The following is a 19,433-nucleotide window of genomic DNA, read 5'->3' on the forward strand; positions in this document are numbered from 1 at the left end:
AGCAGGATCCTTGGTGCTCTGTGAGCTTGGTTGTTTTCTTGCAGACGTTTCATTACCCAAATTAGGTAACATCACCACTATTTATTTATTTTATTTTAATTCCATTTATATCCCGCCCTTCTCCGAAGACTCAGGGCGGCTTACAAGCTTAGCAGTAGCCTTCATTCTACGTATATGCCTGCTTATTAGGGCTTTCACACACACACACACCCAAGCGGCATTATTACAAAGTCAGCTTAATTGCCCCCAACAATCTGGGTCCTCATTTTACCTACCTCGGAAGGAGGGAAGGCTGAGTCAACCTTGAGCCTGGTGGGATGCGAATCTGCACTAATTGCAGGCAGCTGGTGTTACTTAAGGAGGCATTAGCCCACTGCTCCACCAATGTTAACTAGTCGGGTCATGAAATGTCTGCAGGAAAACAACCAAGCTCAGAGAACACCAAGAGCCCTCATTTCAACCCTGACCTACAAATATTATTCTCCTTTATTGGTCTTCTGATAGCTTGGCCATTTCTGACTTGTAGACCGGGGGGGGGAGGGGGGGAGAGAATGGTTCTGTGAAAAGAAATGCCCAGAAATTTTCAACCTGCACGCCCTGCCAAGCTCCCAGGTAAGTCTGGCTATCTGAACTGATTGACCCTAGCAGGACATGCTTGGCAATGTTAGTCTTTCAGCTGCAGTGAAAAGAATCCATCTGAGATTCTGTCCAAAGGAGAAAAGAGCAAGCATCCCCCTTCTCTGTCTGAGCTGACCGGCCAGGCAGCCCAAGTATGAGTAATGGAGGGGCAGAGGAAGGATTCACCCAGGACAGCTGCTCCCCCATTTCGCTTAGAGACAAAGACCAGAAGGAGGCACTTGCACCAGGTGTGGCAAAGATCTTTAGCCAAGCTCCCCGTTGCACCATCTGCACATGCCTGCTTCTTCGCCACCGTGGCCTGAGAAAGAGCTGCCATTTGATGAGAAATGGGACCTTTGGCGTCTCCTCAGGGAGACTGAAATCAGTGTTTTAGGGAATTCCCGTCCCCCGGAAGAGGCCACACTTACTTGCAGCACTGCTTTTTTATGTTCCGCCCACCAAACTTCGGCTTATCCAGACAATTTGTGCAGACGCCACAATCTTCTGGGACTTGGCAGCCTGGACACTGCCCACAGCGCCTTGACCGTCGGCCTTTCTTCACCGGAGGCTCCTGAGGGGCCTTGCTTCTGGTTACTGGCTTGATGGGCTTGATGGGAGGTGCAAGGGGCTCAGCATCTTCTGATCCAGCAACAGAGGACTTGTCTGTCAAAAAGACCCCCGGTGATTAATTCAGCATCATCAATGGAGAGAAAAGTGACGATTGTGCCACATGCACTTTTTCTAAAGGAGCACCGCAAAAGGGTCTATTCAGATTTTTTTTGGTAAAACCACCCTTCCATTCAGCTCTCTCTCTTATGTTAATTTCTAATGCCCCTTGATATAAAGAAAGGAATGCAGTCATTTATCCAAATCAAAACATTCACCATCATTCCCCATGGAAGAGAGTATCTTCTCCCGTTCTTCCCATGGTAAGGCACTCAGAGTGGGCATGTCATCTGGGAAGACTGCTCGCTTGCGGCCCAGGGCGACAGCTGCCCTCCTGCAGACATGCTTGATGCGTGGACCTCGCACAGAGGTCTCTGAGGAATCGCTCTCTTGACCCTAAATTCCAGCAGATAAAACAGAGGGAATAGGTTGATACCATCATTTTGCCATGAGCAACTCAGTCCCAGTAGAGAGGCACGGCTGGCCGGCCTCTTGGCCTTCTCTGACATTATGTCTCCAAGTGGGTCCCCTTCCACAAGGCAGAGGCTTTGCCTGAAGCCAATTGCTTGCAATTCTGCAAATATAAACACAATCTGCATCAAGGAGCTCAGGCTGAGTATGAGCTTACAGTGAGTATCTACTAGAAATAATACATAGCAACATCTACATGTTGCAAGACACTCAGTAGCTGTGTTGTATATAACAATCCGAGGGAGCTGGGATGCGCAGAAAGAAAAATCAAAGTATGATTTTTTAAAAAAACAAAACAAAACCCTCCCTGCAGTAATTCAGATTTCATCGCTTCCCTTGAGATGGAAGATCCAGGGCTACAAAATGTTTTGAGTTCAATTCCCAAAAGATGCTCTGGAGTGCAATGGGGTGGGAAAGTAGCGCCCATGCACAAGCATTAATGCAGAGGCACAAGACACCTGGAAAGGCGAACTGCTGTGTTCCCATTATGGTGCACGCCGACATTCCTTGCAGTCTTCGCAAGGAAGGAAAGAAGCAAGAAGCTTTAAGCAAACAGCTCACAGCGTGCCAATGTTCATCAGCAGTGGCAGTATAATAGCAAACATTTCCCGATCCACAGCTTCCCTGGGCTTGCTTAGCAAGACCCAGGGACCAGTTGCACTTGCACCTTCTCAGGAAACTCCTGTCAGCCATCACTGCTTCACCTGTTCTGTCAGGGGAGCACCAACTCTTATTGCCTGTGCTACCTCCCGCCTAATCCCACTATGTTTGGAAGATACCTGTCCTTTGGGCTGATCCACCTGTTTGAGGGACTTGCTCTTCTCAATCTTGTAGAGCTGAGCCTTAGCTTTCTTCAGGAGACTGGCCACCCTCTTGTCAGTGGTTGGAAGCTTATCAGCATGAGCCAACACTGAGCTGATGGAGGAATGTTTCACAATGCCAACTGAGGCAGCAGGAAGACGCAAAGGTTCCTCCTTGTCTGCGGACGAGGCTTCCAGGCCAAGGTCCACATTGGATTTCTCCAAGCCCCCTCGGCTTTTCTTGGGTAACTTGCTCTTTATGCTAACTGAGTCCACAAGAACTATCGCAGGGACATCTGCTGCTGGATCAGCGGCAGTTAGTTTCCTCCGTCCTGTAGGTTTTTTGGCAAAAGACGAGGATGCTACATCTTCACTCACAGGAACCTTTCCTTTAGAACCTCGAGTTGATGGGAATAAAGCAGAGCTGCCCTGAATTTCTGAAGCCTTCTTCTTCTTCTTCTCCTCTTTCCTTGATTCACGTTTGTTTTCTTTCTCCCTATCTCTATCTCTTTCTCGGCTCTTCTCCTTCTCAGGACTGTTGTCCCTTCCTTTGTCTTTGGACGGCTCCTCGGTGGCTTTGTCTTTGCTCCTGGCCCTCTCTGTCTGGGGACTTGGTGCGAACCAAGGAAAAAGGGGAGCAGTGCCACCTGATGACAATGGCTGGGCAGGAAGGTTTGTCTGTTTCCTTGGCCTCTGACCTTTCTCTGCTGCTTCCCCAGTCTGGGACAGGGAATGTGAAGGGAAAGTGAACGTGGTGGCGTTTAAGGCACTAGTGGTAAGGGAGCCTACAGAAATGCTAGTTAGGGAAGAAGAGACGGAGGAGGCTGGAGGGAGCGTGGGCAGCTCAGAGGTGCCAAGTCTTCCGCTTCTTGTCCTCATGGAGTGCGAAGGAGATCTCGATTCAGATCGGATTGGGCTGAACACTCGCCTCTTCCGTTTTCTTGAAGAAGCTGCTGCTGTGGCGCTTCCCGCAGCACTTCGACTAATCGAAGGGGGCAACGTGACAGACTCAAAGATGCGCGAATGCGCCTCGCTGGGAGTGAATCTTGGGGCTCGCAACAGGGGGCTTCTCTTGTGCAGATCAAACCTTGTTCCAGAATGAAGAGGAGAAAATAAGCGGGCGGGAGCTGCGGCCCCAGGAGGGGTAAAGCTGGCCGCGGCAGCAGCAAAGCCCACATCTTCTGGGGTCAGGGGTGGCGGCCGGAAGTTATCAAAAACCGGCTTGCGGATAAGTCCTTCTTTGGCATACTTGGCAGAGGAGAAGTACTGGGGCTCAGAGCGGGAGGGCTTCAGGGAAGTCCAACGAAACGTCGGTTCTCGGAGGATTGACTTCCGCTTCTCTTGCACAGGAGCAGCAGCAGCAGATGGCAAGAAGGGTGATGCCAAAGGAATGGTGGGAGGCATGAGCCACGGCGCATGGTCAGAGATGCCTGCTGCTGGCTGCAGGGGGGGAGGCGGGGTGAGCAGTGGGGGGGGAGGTGAAGAAGAAGAAGCAGGAGAAGACTGCTGTTGAGACGCGCTTTGGAGGCTGGGCAGCTTCTTAGCTGATTTGGGGGCAAAATTCTTCTCTGCCATTGAAAACCTCCTCCTCCTCCTCCTCCTCTGCTCAGCACCCTCGTTCCCAGGGGAGGCAGACGCTGGCAGGGACGGGTGGACCTCTGAGGTGTCGATGCATTCTTCTGAGAGAGCCTGCATCTCTTCAGAAGCCTGTGAATCTGTGGATGTATCAACACTTGGACTGCTGGACCGTGAGGAATCTGAAGACAGCTGGGAGGAGTGCTGAGATGCGACACTGGACTTCTCGCTGGACTCGCAAGAGGTAGCACTGAAGCGGCTGTTTGGGGTAGACTCTAGGCGTGCTATTTTAATTGGTGGGTCATAGTCTTCATCTTCAATGAAACGCTTGGGAGTCTTAATTATTCGTGAAGAGATGGCACTCACTACAGGCATAATGAACTGCCGAATGTTTTTGAGCTGAGTCCTCCCCTTCCGGCCCTGGAGCTTTGCTGCTTCTTTCTCCATTTTCTTTTGAGCTCCTTTTTTTGCCTTCTGCAAGAGCTGCTTGGCAATTGTGGCATCTGTCCTCTTGCAAGAAGGAATCATCCTTACTGGTCTGCGAGGGCTCTGTCTGACTGTTGGCTTTTCATCTTTGGGGAGAGACGGTACACCCTCTCTTTCCTTTCGGGCCCTCTGGACTTTCTCCAACTGGGAACATACAAGAGCTGGCATGGTCTTCAAGCGATCAGAAGATGGTGGCCTCCCTCTCCTGCGGGCAATCTGAATCCCTTTCCTCCCAATCTGGAGCTTCCCGGATTTGAACTGAGACTTCAGTGGAGAGAGTTTGCCTGTTCTCAATTTCTTAATTTTTGCAGCATGCTGAAAGGTAGCTGATGGTGCCCGCTTTATTTTCTTTACATTCTCTTTTTCTTCCTTCCCTCCTTTCTGAGCATCTGGAATGCACTCTTTGTGGCTGATCTTGAATTTCACACTGGTTAGCGCAGGAGGTCTCCCTCGACGTTTTTCTCCACTTTTAAATTCTTTCCTTTTTATTTTTTCCATGGATGTAGGTTGTGGCTTGCTTGAAGGTGAATATATTGGCAAGGACTCTGGTAGAGCAGCTGGACTTCGGTCTGAGCCGTTCCGAGGTCTCCCACGAGGTTTACGTGCACTAGTTTTGACTGAGACTGCAGAAAAAGAACAAAAACGCGTACATTAAACAGGGAAATCCTTGTTTTCAGCCAAGGCACAAAATGAAAACAGGAATAAGGTAAGAAAAGAAAAGAAAAGAAAAGAGGAAGGAAGGAAAGATCCAATATTTTATAGTTTTAAGAGTAGGTCAATTTCTGAATTCTACATAAATAGACTTAGTATGCATATTTATATCACTAATTTTATAATGCCAGGAGAATTTAGTCAGTTTACCAGGATATAAACTGAGTCACAAATCTACAATGGCTGGACTTGGAACTGGAGAAGCCATCCTGGATCTTTTCCTGTTGGGTTATGAATTGCCTTAGGAGCTCAGCAGCAAGGGATGCTGGATTTAACAATCCCCAACTACTTTCACTAGCCATAGGTCAAGACAGAAACCACATATCGGAATTTAAATTTCATTTCTTTTTCATCAGGACTTTCAAAGCAGGCTTTAATAATAGACGTCATTTCTATTAGTGGGCTTTTTCATAGATGTCTTGAAATGTACATAATGGCTAGGGAAGAATCAATGGGAAGAACATAGTGTATGGTGAGAATGCTTAAAAAAATCAATGAACTTCCAAAGGATTACATGTAGGCTAACAGACTAATTCATGTCATTCAGGCAATCGTGTCACAGGAATATTTTACCCATTATAAAACCAGTTAATGAATCTTAGCCTAATTAAAAAAAAAAGCTGGGAGAAAGCCATTAAAACATTTCCCCATGATTCCCAGACCTGGCAGCAGAAAACTCCTTTTCTGAAAATGATCGACTATAGCAGAGGTCCCCAACCTTTTGGGTGCTAGGGACTGGTGCCGTGGAGAGAAGTTTTTTCACAGACAGGAGGGGCGTGGTTTTGTGTGCTGCCTGCATTTTGCGGATGGCGCTTTGCTTGTTTGTGTGGACAAGTTGCTGCCATGCCGCGGCCGAGTACTGGTCCACAGACCAGGAGTTGGGGATCCCTGGACTACAGCAGCAAGACACACCTTACACTCTCTATGATGTTAACGAAGTCTTGTCAATATTCTCCTGGTGTAAAATGGTGTGGAGAATCTGTATCCCCCAAATAGTAATTTTTGACTCCATTAATGTGATAAGAATCTGATTGGGCCATTAATGGTTTAAGTGTATCGGGAAAGTGTTTTCTAAGTCATGATTTACAGGCTACCATATTGTGTGGCATTGTTGAATTTACTTGCATGCTGAGAAGTGTTGCTTTTATCTGAGCAGTAATGTGGCTTTTACTTGTATTTTAATATATTATTGGACTTACTGTATGCCACCAAGTGTCTTCTTGGAGTTGGATGGCCTTAACAAAATTAATGAAATCAACAGCCACTTTTTAGCAACTCATTATTGAAAAAAGCTATGACTTTATATGAGGCCGGCAAATACAAATTTCAGGTTTTGTCACTCAATAAACTTTCTTTAGATCAGCCACATCTAAAACCCATTAAAGCAAATCCCATTGAATATGATTCAGGTTGTAGTAGGTTGCATTTACCTGCAAGGGACTTGGGGGAATGGGTTCCTTTGGCCTCATCATCTGAACCAAAACCTAGAAATTGCTCATCCTGCAGAAAGAGGGAGAGAGATGTTTAAGTAAAAGCTATAGTGAAAACAAGGGGGTCAACATTCATTAACAACCTATTTTATATGGCATCTGCTGGAAGAGAGGCCACCAATGGAAATGCATCTCATAAAGCCCAAAAGATAGCCTGGATCTGTCTTGGGCTGTAGAATGCCTGAATGCCTGCAGAAAATCAAGAATCTTAAAATTGTTTGCAGAAGGTTACAAAGGGAAGCCACCTCTTTAAAGACCGCTGTTTTGGACCCCTATAAATAGAAGGCTGTCTTCACAGCAATGATTTGCAACTTCTACCGACAAATAGCTCCATTAACTCCACTGGAGAGGATGAACTCCCCGTGGGTGTCATCCCACAGGACTAAAGAGGACCTCCACGTTAAGGGAAAGCAGTCTGGGTTAGGGCAGAAGCAACAGCCTCCGCCAGTGTGAGGGCCTCCTGCTGTGCGCCAAGCTGCTACTGCAGGCTGAGGAGTTCACCTCGGTGCGAAGCTGAAAAGTCACCAACTCTGTGCTCCCTTGTTTGTGCTGCTCCTGTCATTAGAGCCCATGCCAAGCCACATTTTCCAGCTTTCTAGAACTAAAAACGGCTGGAGCTGGCCCAGGGTCTCTCTGGAGCACATTGCTACACCTGACAGGCATACCAACCTCCTTTCCACAAGAGCTTCTGGCAAAATACTGTCAGCTCCCCAGTTCTGCTCCTGCTGTGCCAGGAATCGTAGGCATTGCTTACTTTTCTGAAAACCTCTTGTAACGAATACCAATCCTGCCCCAGCTCATGCACTTCCAGGACCACCTCCCCATTCTGAGAAGCAGCAGCTCAGAAAAAGAGCTGAAAAAGCTGCCTCTCCCTATTTTTCTGTGCCATTTGGGCCCTCGCTGCAGAGGAATCAGAGAGATTGATTTGGGGCATCAACCTGCAAGATCACCATGACGAGATTTATCTGTGTGTGAGGGAGAAAAAGAGGGAGAGCGGGATATGCATGAAGCATGCCTCCTCGGACAGAAACAGGGGGGTTGGTGGCCCCATGCGCCAAGCTCAGCTCCTCTGTCTCTAGAATGCAGGGAAAGGCAGTTTTGCGCACAGTACTCCAGAGCACAGCTCTGCCAGCCCCTCCCCTTGCCCACATGGGCCTCCTTGCAAGAAGTAAACAATCTTTGGCTGAGGATGGGCAGAGATTCCTGCAAGCTGGCAGAAGCAGCAGTGCCTTCGCACCTCTAACCAGCATGCGGGCGGTGGGTTCTAAGTAGGCAAGCAAGCAGAGAGGTTTAGTCAGGCCACCAAAGCTTCACTCTCCAAAACCTGCTCTTCTCTTTCCAGGAAGCCAAATTTTATGAAAGAAATTCTCAAAGAAACTAGAGCTTCTGAAGATCAAAGGCTGCAAATCCTCCAGTACTTCAACAACTCTTTGAGTCAGGACTCTGCACTCCTTTTGTGTGGTGCAGCTGGATGAAGGGTGGAGGGAGGCACAGAGCACAGCAAAACCTATAGCGCACGGGTGTCAAACTCACTGTGTCACGTGACATGTTGCAACATATCACAATTTTTTTTGCATTGCCAGAGCTGGGGTGGGCGTGGTCTCCGTATAATGCAACTGGCCCAGGGGCCAGCAGTTTGAAACCCCTGGTATAGAGGTTCCAGCGGCCTGAGAGTCCCAGCAATTAGCAATCCAGGCCCAGGATTTAGGCCTCCAAGCTGCCAGGATTTCCCCTTCCCTTCCCAGCCCAACAGTCAACAAGTTAGAGCACACTTTCCCTTGGGATTTACTGCATCCTGACATAATCAGCAAGGATGTCAAGCACAGTGGATAACCAGGAGAACAGAAATGGACAGCCAATTCTGCTCCTTCAACCCGTGCTCACTTTGTCCACTCTTTCTCCAGGCTTTCCCACTGGCACTGCCCCACCTCCCGATACTGCCACCTTGGCGGTTCTGTGGAAGCCAAAACCTGCCAAGGATGTGAAGGTCTTTCTTTCGGAGAAGCCCCAAATTCAGGTGTAGCTTTATGAAAAAAGGGGCTTGGTGATTATTCTCTTTGTCACTACTTTAAAAGTAATAAAAATAAATAAGTACAGAGATAAAAAATGAAAAATAGGGCTTGTGCCACAATTCAGAGTATTTTTAAAACATCCATTGAAACTGGTTGTGGTGTTGGCTGGTCCCATGGAGCATGCGCTCCTTCCCTTTCTCTCTCCCCCACATACCAGTATATATATATTACAGCCAGGCAGAAGAAACATTTGAGGGGGAGGGACTGGACAAAAAAATATCAAAAACAGAAAAGCCCTCCGCTCACATTTGCCCACCCAAATTAGATCTAGCTGAGATCTAGTTTTCTTAATTGTAATGTTATATTTATACTCCAAGGTCAAGCACTCAATTATGTAAGCTGAAAATTGTGACTTTTCTAGCCTGGTATAATGTACTTTATTCAATAATTGCAACATACAGCCTAAAGACTTACAGTAGCTTGGCTGACTTAAGCAGTGCTGAAACTGTCTAGTCCTTGAATGGAAACACCAGAGGCAATACTGAAAGTTCAAAAAACATTGAAGATGATAATTCTATATTTTTGCCTCCACAGCTGATCAGTGCATGTTACTATTCACATGTAGATTACATACTGATACAGCACTGAAAGTTAGAAGCAGCATCTCTGGCAAACTGGACAAATGCTATTCCAATTTACAAAGGTGTTATTTGAGGTATGCTTGTTCCTTTTAAAATTTCTATATAAATAGTCTGTTGAACCATCTCAATAATCTAAATTTCCATCCATCAGAGAACAGTGGCAGAGAACATATTTCTAGCTTAATGAAGATACTTTGATAATACATTCTGTTAGGATTCTAAGAATTAACAGTATGAGGTTCTTCAGTATAACAGAATCAGGTAGAAATACATTAGCCCAAAATCAAAATTATGTTTTTTGTAGGAAACTAGGACTATATTAAGGGACGTGGTGGCTCAGTGGGTTAAGACGCTGACCTTGTCGATCAGATGGTCGGCAGTTTGGCAGGTCAAATCCCAAGTGCTGCGTAACACAGTGAGCGCCTGTTACTCGTCCCAGCTTCTGCCAACCTAGCAGTTCAAAAGCACGTAAAAAATGCAAGTAGAAAAATAGGGACCACTACGGTGGTAAGGTAACAGCGTTCCGTGAGCCTTTGGCATCTAGTCATGATGGTCACATGACCATGGAGACGTCCTCGGACAAGCGCTGGCTCTTTGGCTTTGAAAAGGAGATGAGCACTGGCCCCTAGAGTTGGAAACGACTAGCACGCATGTGCGGGGGAACCTTTACCTTTACCTTTAGGACTATATTGCCAGTAGATTAAAGGAAATTTAACTGAACTAATTCAGTACTGATTTTCAAATACTTGGAGCTTTCAGGCAGAAATCTGGCTCAAAGAAGGTTCATGGAACTTATGTGCCCCAGCATGTTTGCAGAAGTGCAGTGGGAACTTCAAGGGTTCCCCCCCCCCCAAAGTAGCGCAATTTCTACAACTTTTACATTTTTTGAAGTCAAATACCTAGCATGTTTTATGTGGAGCCCACTTTTTTGTAACTTCATCCCCTCCTGGAACTTGAATAATTGAAAGACCTAAGGGCTGCTTTGCTGCATTTTACATGCTGCCCTATTTCTGAAGAGAGGTATGGGGAAGGTCTGTGGTCCTTTTTCTCCACGGGGTTAGCCCTGCTGCTAATGATTCATGGGAAATATCTGCAGTGAAGATATTGATTGTATCAAAGCTTATCTTCTGCCTGTTTGCTCCCATTGGATACGAGCTGAAGTTCCCATAGTGAACACAGGTGCCAGTCTGATTTGGCCAGAGCCCCACATCTGTCTATTAGCAAAAGTAAATACAGAAAGGCCTACTAGACTGTGCTAGATGTTAGTACCTTCTGCCTAGCTGGCTTAATAGGAAAATACAGGAGGATCCCCTTTATTTATTTTATTTTATTATATTTATATACCGCCCTTTCCCGAAGGACTCAGGGCGGTTTACAGGGTGGTTAAAACAAAAAATACAAAAGTTAAAAACAGATTTTAAAAAATTATATCCGTCCCTGAACAAATAAAACCCCAGTTAAAATTAAAATTCTCAGCCTGGGCCAAAGAGCTCGAAGAGCCAGGTCTTCAGGTCCCGGCGGAACGAACGGAGGTCGGGGGCGGTCCTAAGCTCCACTGGCAGCTGGTTCCAAAGGGCAGGCGCACCCACTGAGAAGGCCCTATCCCTGGGTGTTGTCCGCCGGCAGTCTCTTACCGGCGGTACCCTGAGAAGACCCTTCCTGTGGGAGCGCACTGGACGAAGGGAGCCTGATGCCGGCAGCAGGTGTTCCCTCAGATAACCTGGACCCAAGCCATTTAGGGCTTTATAGGTCATCACCAGCACTTTGAATCTCACCCGGAGGGCAACCGGGAGCCAATGCAGCTCGCGGAGTAGAGGTGTTACATGGGAGTATCGGGAAACCCCCATCACAACTCGCGTGGCCGCATTCTGCACCAGCTGAAGCCTCCGAGTGGTCCTCAAGGGCAGCCCCATGTAGAGAGCGTTGTAGTAGTCTAAACGGGAGGTCACGAACGCATGAGTGACTGTGCGTAGGGCATCTCGGTCCAGATAGGGTCGCAACTGGCCTATGGACCATTTGGGTCTGTGCAACGATGGTCAAGCAGAAATTAGGAAATGTGTTCTTCTCCACTGAACATACTAAAAAACATAAAGCTCCTTCATGCATCCAGTACTCAAAAGCATACCACCAGGCTGTACAAATCAATTCTATAACAACCTATTCCTTTCAACATATAAAATAGGACAACTGACCTCTAATAATTTAATTTGGATTAGAGACGTGCTATATTCATATTTTGATCTTTAACACCTGATTTTATTATTGTAAATTGTTCAAAATTATAAATGAGATTATCAGAGGAGAATTGAGTGTCAATTCAAATAAGCATCCAACAGCCTCAAAATTATTTGAAATGATAAAAGACTTGAGCGTAGCAGAATAATCTGTCAAATGTGAGACTGAATTTGTATCTCACAAGCACATGCTTTTTAAAATATCAAATTGCTAAAGAACTTATTTTGAAGTCCTTGAAAGAATACAGCCAAAGTTTAGTTTGCAGACACATCACAAGCTAACAGTTTTGGAGAAAGGTATAGATCTATTGAGAAATGCCACTTCAAGTTACTACAGAAACAGGAGTTCCAGGACAAGAATCCTATTGTGTCAGCACTTAATGAGGATTTACCACATTCATTAAAAAATATTTCTTCAGCATGTCTTGCTATTGGGTTTCTCTAGAGCCAAGAAAATATTATAGCATCTTTGGTTCTACAGCAGCATGAATAAGCCCCAGCTGTCAGTATCCTTTCCCCTCAATTTTCTTCGAAGCCAGAATTCCACTAAACAGAAGAGCAGAGAGGAAAAGTAAGAATAAACTGACTTCCCTGCTTAATAGCTTAGGTTTCAAACAGGACCTTAGAAGTCTTCAATTTTATACTCCCTTCAGAAAGTGAAAACTGGGAAGGTGCTGCCACCTTTACTGGACATTGCAAGTTGGATTCCTCAGCGTGCAAATATAGCAGGCAAGACTAGGCAGAATTATCCATACAACAGCACCAGTCTCCCATGGCCTGCCTTATCCTTCCTCAGTTAAGAATCAGCTTCCATCACATAGCATCATACTAAAGTTGATCTAAACAAAAAGGGGAATAGTTGTAACAGAAGCATTCCAAATGACATTCTAGGGCAGGGGTGTCAAACTCGCAACGTCACATGACATGTCGTGAAGTACCTTTCCATTGCTGGCAAAGGGGTAGGTGCAGTTTCGGCATGACACATCAGGCCCGTGGACCGGCAGTTTGACACCCCTGTTCTAGGGCCATTTTTAAATTACCAATTGAAGTTCAGAAATTCAGTGCATGGTGTGAAGAAGGGGACTAAAATTAATCCCAAAACATTGATTCAGATTGCAATTTAAGCAATGAATGTGTCAAACATTAAGACAAGCCATTCTTCACCTACTTTATATTGTAATTCATCCTGAGTTTTATTAGTCAACTTCTGTTTTCCACATAAGACTGCAAAAGTCTGGATTCAAACTTTGCATTTCTGGAACTCATGCCAGCCACATTTTAATACAGGGCTTTTCAACCTTTTCACCCATTGTGCCACTTTTAGAATATGGCAACATCCGAGTACCACCAGTCGCCTGGCAAGGTGTCAAAAACTTGATGACCCAAAAAAAAAGGAAAAAAAGTGATGAAGTATGGAAGCGCTCTTCCTCCTGTCTGAGGTTTTCATTGTTGTGAGCATTTCTGTTGAGGATTGGCAGCAGGGGTGGGGTGGGGAGGTGTTTGGTTTTTATCCCCCCCCCCTTTGCTGGGTGGTTGCAGCAGGTTTTGGTCATTTCACATGACCCTGGGACACTGTGACCGTCATAAATATGAATCAGTTGCCAAGCATCTGAATGTAAATCAGAAGACTCTGGGATGCTGCAACATTCCAGCTGATTGGCGCTTCTTTTGGGCTCAGCAAAAGTGCCAGGATCAGCGCTGAGCTCCAGCTGGAGCCTGGCGCTGATCCTGGCGCTTCCGCTGAGCCCTGACAGCCCTGCAGCTCCAGCTGTCTCTTGCTCAGGGTTGTGAGGTGCTGCCACCGGTTCAGCTCATTCTCTTCCCCCGCTACCACTTTTCTAGGATGGTTGTGTACCACCTGCCAGGTGCCAATGTACCACAGGTGGTACCCGTACCACTGGTTGAAAAGTCCTGCTTTAATACACCCCATTTTCTAGCCAAGTAGCTTTAACTACACCATCAAACTGGTTGTAAGACTACTTCCCATCTACTACCTAGAGTCCATCAGTCAGAAAAGCAAATAGATGGTTTCATGTTTTAATGTTGTGATATCAATATTGTAAGTCAGTCTCCAAAAATGGAGTTGAAGTAAAAAAAGAAAGATAAAATTCATTTACCAAAATTGGATAAGCAGGTGAGCCACCAGATGCTGCGTTTAATACTGAAGTTTATTAGCATACGACCAATTATGTGAATAAAATGTTTAGGAAAATTAACACACAGCAAATCACTGGGGGGAGCTTATCTTCAAGGTCCTTATCTTGAACATATCAAACCTTTTACCAACTAATTCTATTTATGTCCCATGGCTTGCTTAAATAATTCAAAGAAGGTAACAGTACAATAACAATAAGATAATATAAAATGCAGTGCATCAACTAGGAAAAAAAAACAATTTTGTAACTACTGTATAGAATAAGTCCCAAAATGGGTTATTTGCCTATCCAAGAGTTTCATCATCGAAAGCTCCAAAGAAAACAACTGAATCTGAGCTTTGCTTTTTTCTGCAATTTTCTAAAGATCAGCCAGAATTTTAAACAGGACTGTCCAGTTTAATGACAGTATAATACTTCAAGCATCCTGAAAACCTTCTACAGACAGCAGTATCTGAAAGCAAAACAGTTTAACAGATCTGTTACCACTGCAGAGATCGGGCACTATTGTAAACCTGTCTCAGATTGACTGCAGCTTGCAATAATTGTGTCCATTAGCAAGTGCAGACTCAACCATAATTTCTACTGTGAACATCTTAAACCAAGTTAAATCCAAAAATGCTAGGGAATTCCTGGAATTTTGGCATTCAGAGAAATCAGCCACAAATAGGCACACAGAGATAAATCACATTCATACATTATTCAAAAGCAGACAATACAAAAATTAAGAAGAAAATATCCTCTCCAGCTACCAACACTCAGATAACACCAGACAATCAAGCAGAAAACAATACTCTAATCAACCAAGGAGAAAACTGCACACACCCCACCGACATGGGAGGGTAAGCCAATGTATATAAACAGGGAGCAAACCTCATTCTCCCTACCACTGATGATGTTACCTAGTTGGGTAATGAAACTGTGCAAGCAAACAGCCAAACTCAAAGAGCATCAAGGACTCCACAGACTAGCAAAGCGCACCCATGAACACTAACTAGAGTCAGAAGACATGGCAAAAATTCCTCCATCTCGCCACACATGGACAGATTCAACCACTTTTAACTGGGAAAGTAACAGTGTTTTAGGTAAACCCAGTCCAAAAATAGTAGGACTTCCTGGACGTTTGATATTTAGACAAAGCAGCCATCCATACACATATGAAGATAAACCATATTTACCTACCATTCAAGAGACACAAAACCTAGGAAAGAAAGAAAAAGACTACAACACATCCTCTCAAACTATGGTATGTAAACAAGATGCAAACCTCACTCACTAATGAACCATTTGCAAGAAAACAACCAAGTTCAGAGAGCACCTTCATCCACAACACTGGTCTTCTCAAATGATTTACATCTGCAAATAGGATGTTTTTACTATGTATGTGTGGAATTTTGATGAATTTGAGCAGTGAAAATATTTTTACATAAAATATGTTTTGTTCCCCATCTCTGCCTCCTTCCCTCATTTTAGTAATTCATGACCAAGTTACACCTAGGAGACACAGAATGAATGGGCTGCTTAAGCCCATTTAATGACACTGACAGATCATAGGGAGGTGTGGCACAGGCAGCAGCTTGAGTGACTTAGTGCACTATTCCTCATTCTGACTGGTCATGCAGTGAAGAATTAAATGAGCCCCAGTCCACTGTCCTGAGCATCTAAGAGAGAGGACTGGACAAATTTAAGTTTTAAAATTACTGTACTCATAAGGACTTTGACAAAGCACATTTAATATTATGTAGCATTAACACACTGAGAGACCTTATAATACATCCAAGGAAATTGAGCAAAAAATATTATTCAAGAAAATCTATACCACCATTTCAATTGGTGTGAAGCACTATGCTAAAAGCTTAAGTTTGGGAGTAGCATGTGCCATGATCATCTACATCAAATGCTTTGATCACTGGATAACAAGCAGGAGGGAAAGTGAAACAAGGATTCGAAGGGGAAAACTTCCAAATCTGGAAATTAAGAGAAAAAAAGGCTACATCGTTTTTCAGCCAGCACAGAATTTGAATGGAACCAGGCAGTCTTGCACTGAAATCTGTACTCACTTTTGAAAGAATGACGTTTTATAAAGACAGACATCAGTAATACGTTGGGGGGGGGGGGAAGGGGGGAAACCTCTGACTGCCATGGTACATTGCAAAACATAACATTAAGAAAGAAAATAGGAATGGAGCACTCAATGGAGTCACCTGTCTTCTATATTTAAAGTATTACTTTACAACTTCCCATTAAAGAAATGCTGCAGGGCTCCACTGGTTTAGTACACCTTTAATAAAGTAACAATATAGGACCTTCACGGAGAGGCTGTTACTTTTTCTTTTAAGCTCAGAGTAGCATATTCTGCCACTTGAGGAGCCCCCGGAATGCGGAGAAAACCCCGCCTGGCTTTGGGCAGCCTTAACCGGGCGCGCGGGGCCATCCAGGGCGAAGACGCCCCTGCAACTCTGCCCGCCGCCTCGAGGAGCTTGGCCAGGAAGGGAGCGCGGCGGCTCGTGAAGCGGGAAGCAGACCCCGCGGCGGCTCCGGACATCAACTCGGGGCCGCCCAGCTGCCCTCCGCCCGCTACACGTGCGGCCGCGCGGGAAGGACCAGGGCCGGGCCGGCCGCGTCTCCCGGGACGGCTGGAGCCGCGAGGAGGCGCGTCGCCGCTCGCTCCCGCGGCGGCCGCGCAGGCAAGGAGGGGGCGTGCCCCTGCCCCGCGCCGGGGACGCGTCGGCTCGGCACGAGGGCGGCTCCCGGCCAGAGAGAGCGGCCCCGCCCGCCCGCCCGCCCGCCCGCCTCACCTCTCCGCTGCCGGCCTCGGCCCCGCAGGCCGCCCGGAACCGGCGCAAGTTGATGCCGATGGCGGCCGAGACCTGGAGCGCCGCGTCGAAGCCGGGCGCCACCCCCGTGCTGGCCGGGAACGGGGCGGCGGGCTGCGGCGAGGGGGCGGCGGCCGAGGAGGGGCCGCCCGCCCCGCCCCCTCCGCTTCCCGCCAGCGCCGCCGCCGCCGCTCCTCCGCCGCCGCTCGCCGCCCGCTCCTCGGCAGGCTCCCCGCGCAGGCTGCGCAGGGCCGGGACCCGCACGCGGCAGCCCCCCAGCCCGCGGCGACCCCAACCGCCGCTGCCGGGTCGGGCCGGGAAGCGCCACCGACCGCTGTGCGCCATCTTTCCTGTGAGGCGAAGCGCCAGAGAGCGGGGCCGGGCCGCGCCCGGGAACCAGCCTGCCGCACAACCCGCCCCTAGGGGCGCTGCACGCGCGCACCGCCCATCCAGGTTCCCGGGCCCCGCCGGAGCACCGCCCCGCGCCCCGCCTGAGTTAAACGGCGCCGCGGGCCGCCCGGCATAATCGCGGCGCCCATCCAGGGTCCGGGGCCCGCTCGTTGCCGCCCCGCCAGTGGCATGGCGCAAACGCTCGCCCTCGCGGCCGGCAGAAGCGGTCCCGCATGCTCGGCGCGGGGCCTTTGGGAGGGCGGGGCGGCGGCCGGCGGTGGTCGCTTCTGCCGCTGCTGCTGCTGTGCTGCCCCCTTGCGACGATGCCCGGCAGGTGCGGAGAGGCGGTCGGACCCAGGTCGGGAGCAGACGCGGGTGCGCTCGTTCCCACGTGTACGACCACGACGGGCCGGGGCCGGCTGCGCTTGTCTCTTCCGATATCCAGCCGACCCCGTCCGGCGCCGTACCGGAGATGCAGCCGTGGGGGAGGGAGTGCTCGGCGCCTCCCGCCAAGGCCTCCCGCTGCCCCCACCGCGGCGGTTCGGCCGAAACCCCCCGAGCGGCTCTGCGGCGCCTCCCCCCCCGGAAGCGTTGCTGTTCCGGGAGCGGGCCCGAGAGAGAGCTACGCTCGCCCCCGGAGGCGGCCTCGGTCAAGGCGCCGTACCTCTGCCCGTTCCTCCGGTCCGCCGGCACCGGGCCAGCCCGCTCCCCCGCGAAGCTTCCGCGCCGGGGCCGCCGCTGCCCGCTGCCCGCCTGGCTGCGCTCTGGTCCCCCACAGCTGTTGCTTCGCCGCCGCCCTTGCAGGCCCCTCTGGGTGGGCTCGGGGCCTGGCAGCTGGAGTTCAGCGCCCTCCAGGCATCGCGGTGCCTGCTGGGAGGCTGAGCAGCCGTGCTGGAACTCGGCTGCCGCCGGCCAGGGAATCGGCTCGCCGCGCTTCCCTGCCGGCCAACCTGTGCGAAGGTGGGCCGGTGCCCAGGAGGAGGCGGGATTTCTGCCGGGACTGCAGCGAGGGTGGCCCTCCGGCGGGCCTGGAGCTCCCAGCATCCCCGGCTGCTCTGGCCCTCCGATGTGGGGACCTGGAGGGACGAGCCGGGCGCTCTGCGTCTCCTTCCTGGATTGGTGCAGGTGCGCCCCGGCTGTTCTTCCCTGAGCAGCTGGGCCGAGGGGCCCGTCCGGGCAGCATTTCTGGTGGTTACGGGTTGGCGTTAAGGCGCGGTTACAAGCGGGGCGATCCAAGAAATAATAAATAAAAGACAACCCTCTTCCTCCAGGAACAAGGGTGATAAATTCTTCTGACAACACAAAGATATAGGACCCCCGTTAATAAGAAATTTAGTATAATAAAAGGTGATACCGTTTCCTTGGGGGTGGAATTAAATCTAAAAGCTATCCTTGTTAAGTTAGCAGTCACTTGTAAAAGCCCCACAATATTAGCAAACCTTACTGAAGTCGTTCTTTTGTGGGCATAGGAAAGTGGTTCAACGTGCAGTATGTTAGGATTTCACTTAATGCACAAATCTTTCCTGTTGTTTTGTGTAAGAGGAAAGGAATATGCTTTTGGCTGAAAAGACAGATCAGCTTTCTGTTGTCAGCAACAGCTTACACAGTGGCAAAAAAGGGAAAACCCATTAAAGCTAAACCCAATCTTCCTTTTAACACCCAAACTGTTTCCTATAAAATCTTAGGGAGAAAAAGCTTTAATATTCTGCACTTCCTCTGACTCTAGGAAGTGGGATAGGTGAGGAATATTTGAACAGTTTTTGGATGTGGCATTATAACTATCCAGTATGAAGCCCAACTAACCTCTACAAAGTTGAAAGTATCTGAACAAATAGAAAACAGAATTGAAAACAGAAACTAAGATCATTTTCTGCCATTAAACAGCAATGTTATCCATTCAGTCGTCTGGATCTTGGCAATGCTATGGGCCAAGTCACATCTTCCAATCTTGCACTACTTGAGTTCTATGCTCTGGCTAGTGTCAGCTTTGAGAGTGCATTAAATACTATCTTTGAGAAAAACAAAAGTTATTCTTTACTATTTCTTCTATACAACTGTCACTGGAGATTTAGGGTTAATTCTACCTATTTATCATTTCCTGGTACAACAGGAACCTACCAAGTCTAATCTGTCTCTCTCTCCTCATTCATTTCTGGCAGCTGTATAGTTTCTTCAAGGCATTTATGGAAGGACATAAATACATGGAGAGGGGGAGAATAAGAAAAAAAAGGTTTGAAGATTGGCTGTCAGTTCTGAGGCCATCATCAGTCTGGGTGACCGTCTCTCAGAAATGTTGCAATCATGGATTCCTCTACCAAGTGGGGTTGAACTAGACGTTGTTCAACCCTTACATTCTATGATTCTGTGACC

The 19,433-nt window shown here is 48.0% G+C and overlaps 1 protein-coding gene across 5 annotated transcripts in view; it reads right to left on the bottom strand.

The window, feature by feature from the left end:
* The window catches only part of KMT2A (lysine methyltransferase 2A), a 39,682-nt gene extending 21,684 nt beyond the window's left edge, over positions 1-17,998 (bottom strand). For 2 of the 5 annotated variants that reach the window (XM_083368699.1, XM_083368698.1), the window contains exons 1-5: positions 16,656-17,057; positions 6,758-6,827; positions 2,535-5,239; positions 1,503-1,680; positions 1,047-1,281 (exon numbers count right to left, since the gene is read on the bottom strand). In XM_083368699.1, the coding sequence (XP_083224825.1) occupies positions 1,047-1,281; positions 1,503-1,680; positions 2,535-5,239; positions 6,758-6,827; positions 16,656-17,018 (3,551 nt within the window). In that variant the 5' untranslated portion in view covers positions 17,019-17,057. Of the gene's footprint in view, positions 1-1,046; positions 1,282-1,502; positions 1,681-2,534; positions 5,240-6,757; positions 6,828-9,303; positions 9,371-12,868; positions 12,922-16,655; positions 17,058-17,727 lie in introns of those variants that run through there. The other 3 variants (XM_083368697.1, XM_083368696.1, XM_083368695.1) reach the window with 3 other exon arrangements.
* Positions 17,999-19,433: the final 1,435 nt, after the last annotated feature.

This window comes from Vipera ursinii (assembly GCF_947247035.1).
Source record: "Vipera ursinii genome assembly, chromosome: 8".
In the NCBI taxonomy this organism is placed as follows: domain Eukaryota; kingdom Metazoa; phylum Chordata; class Lepidosauria; order Squamata; family Viperidae; genus Vipera; species Vipera ursinii.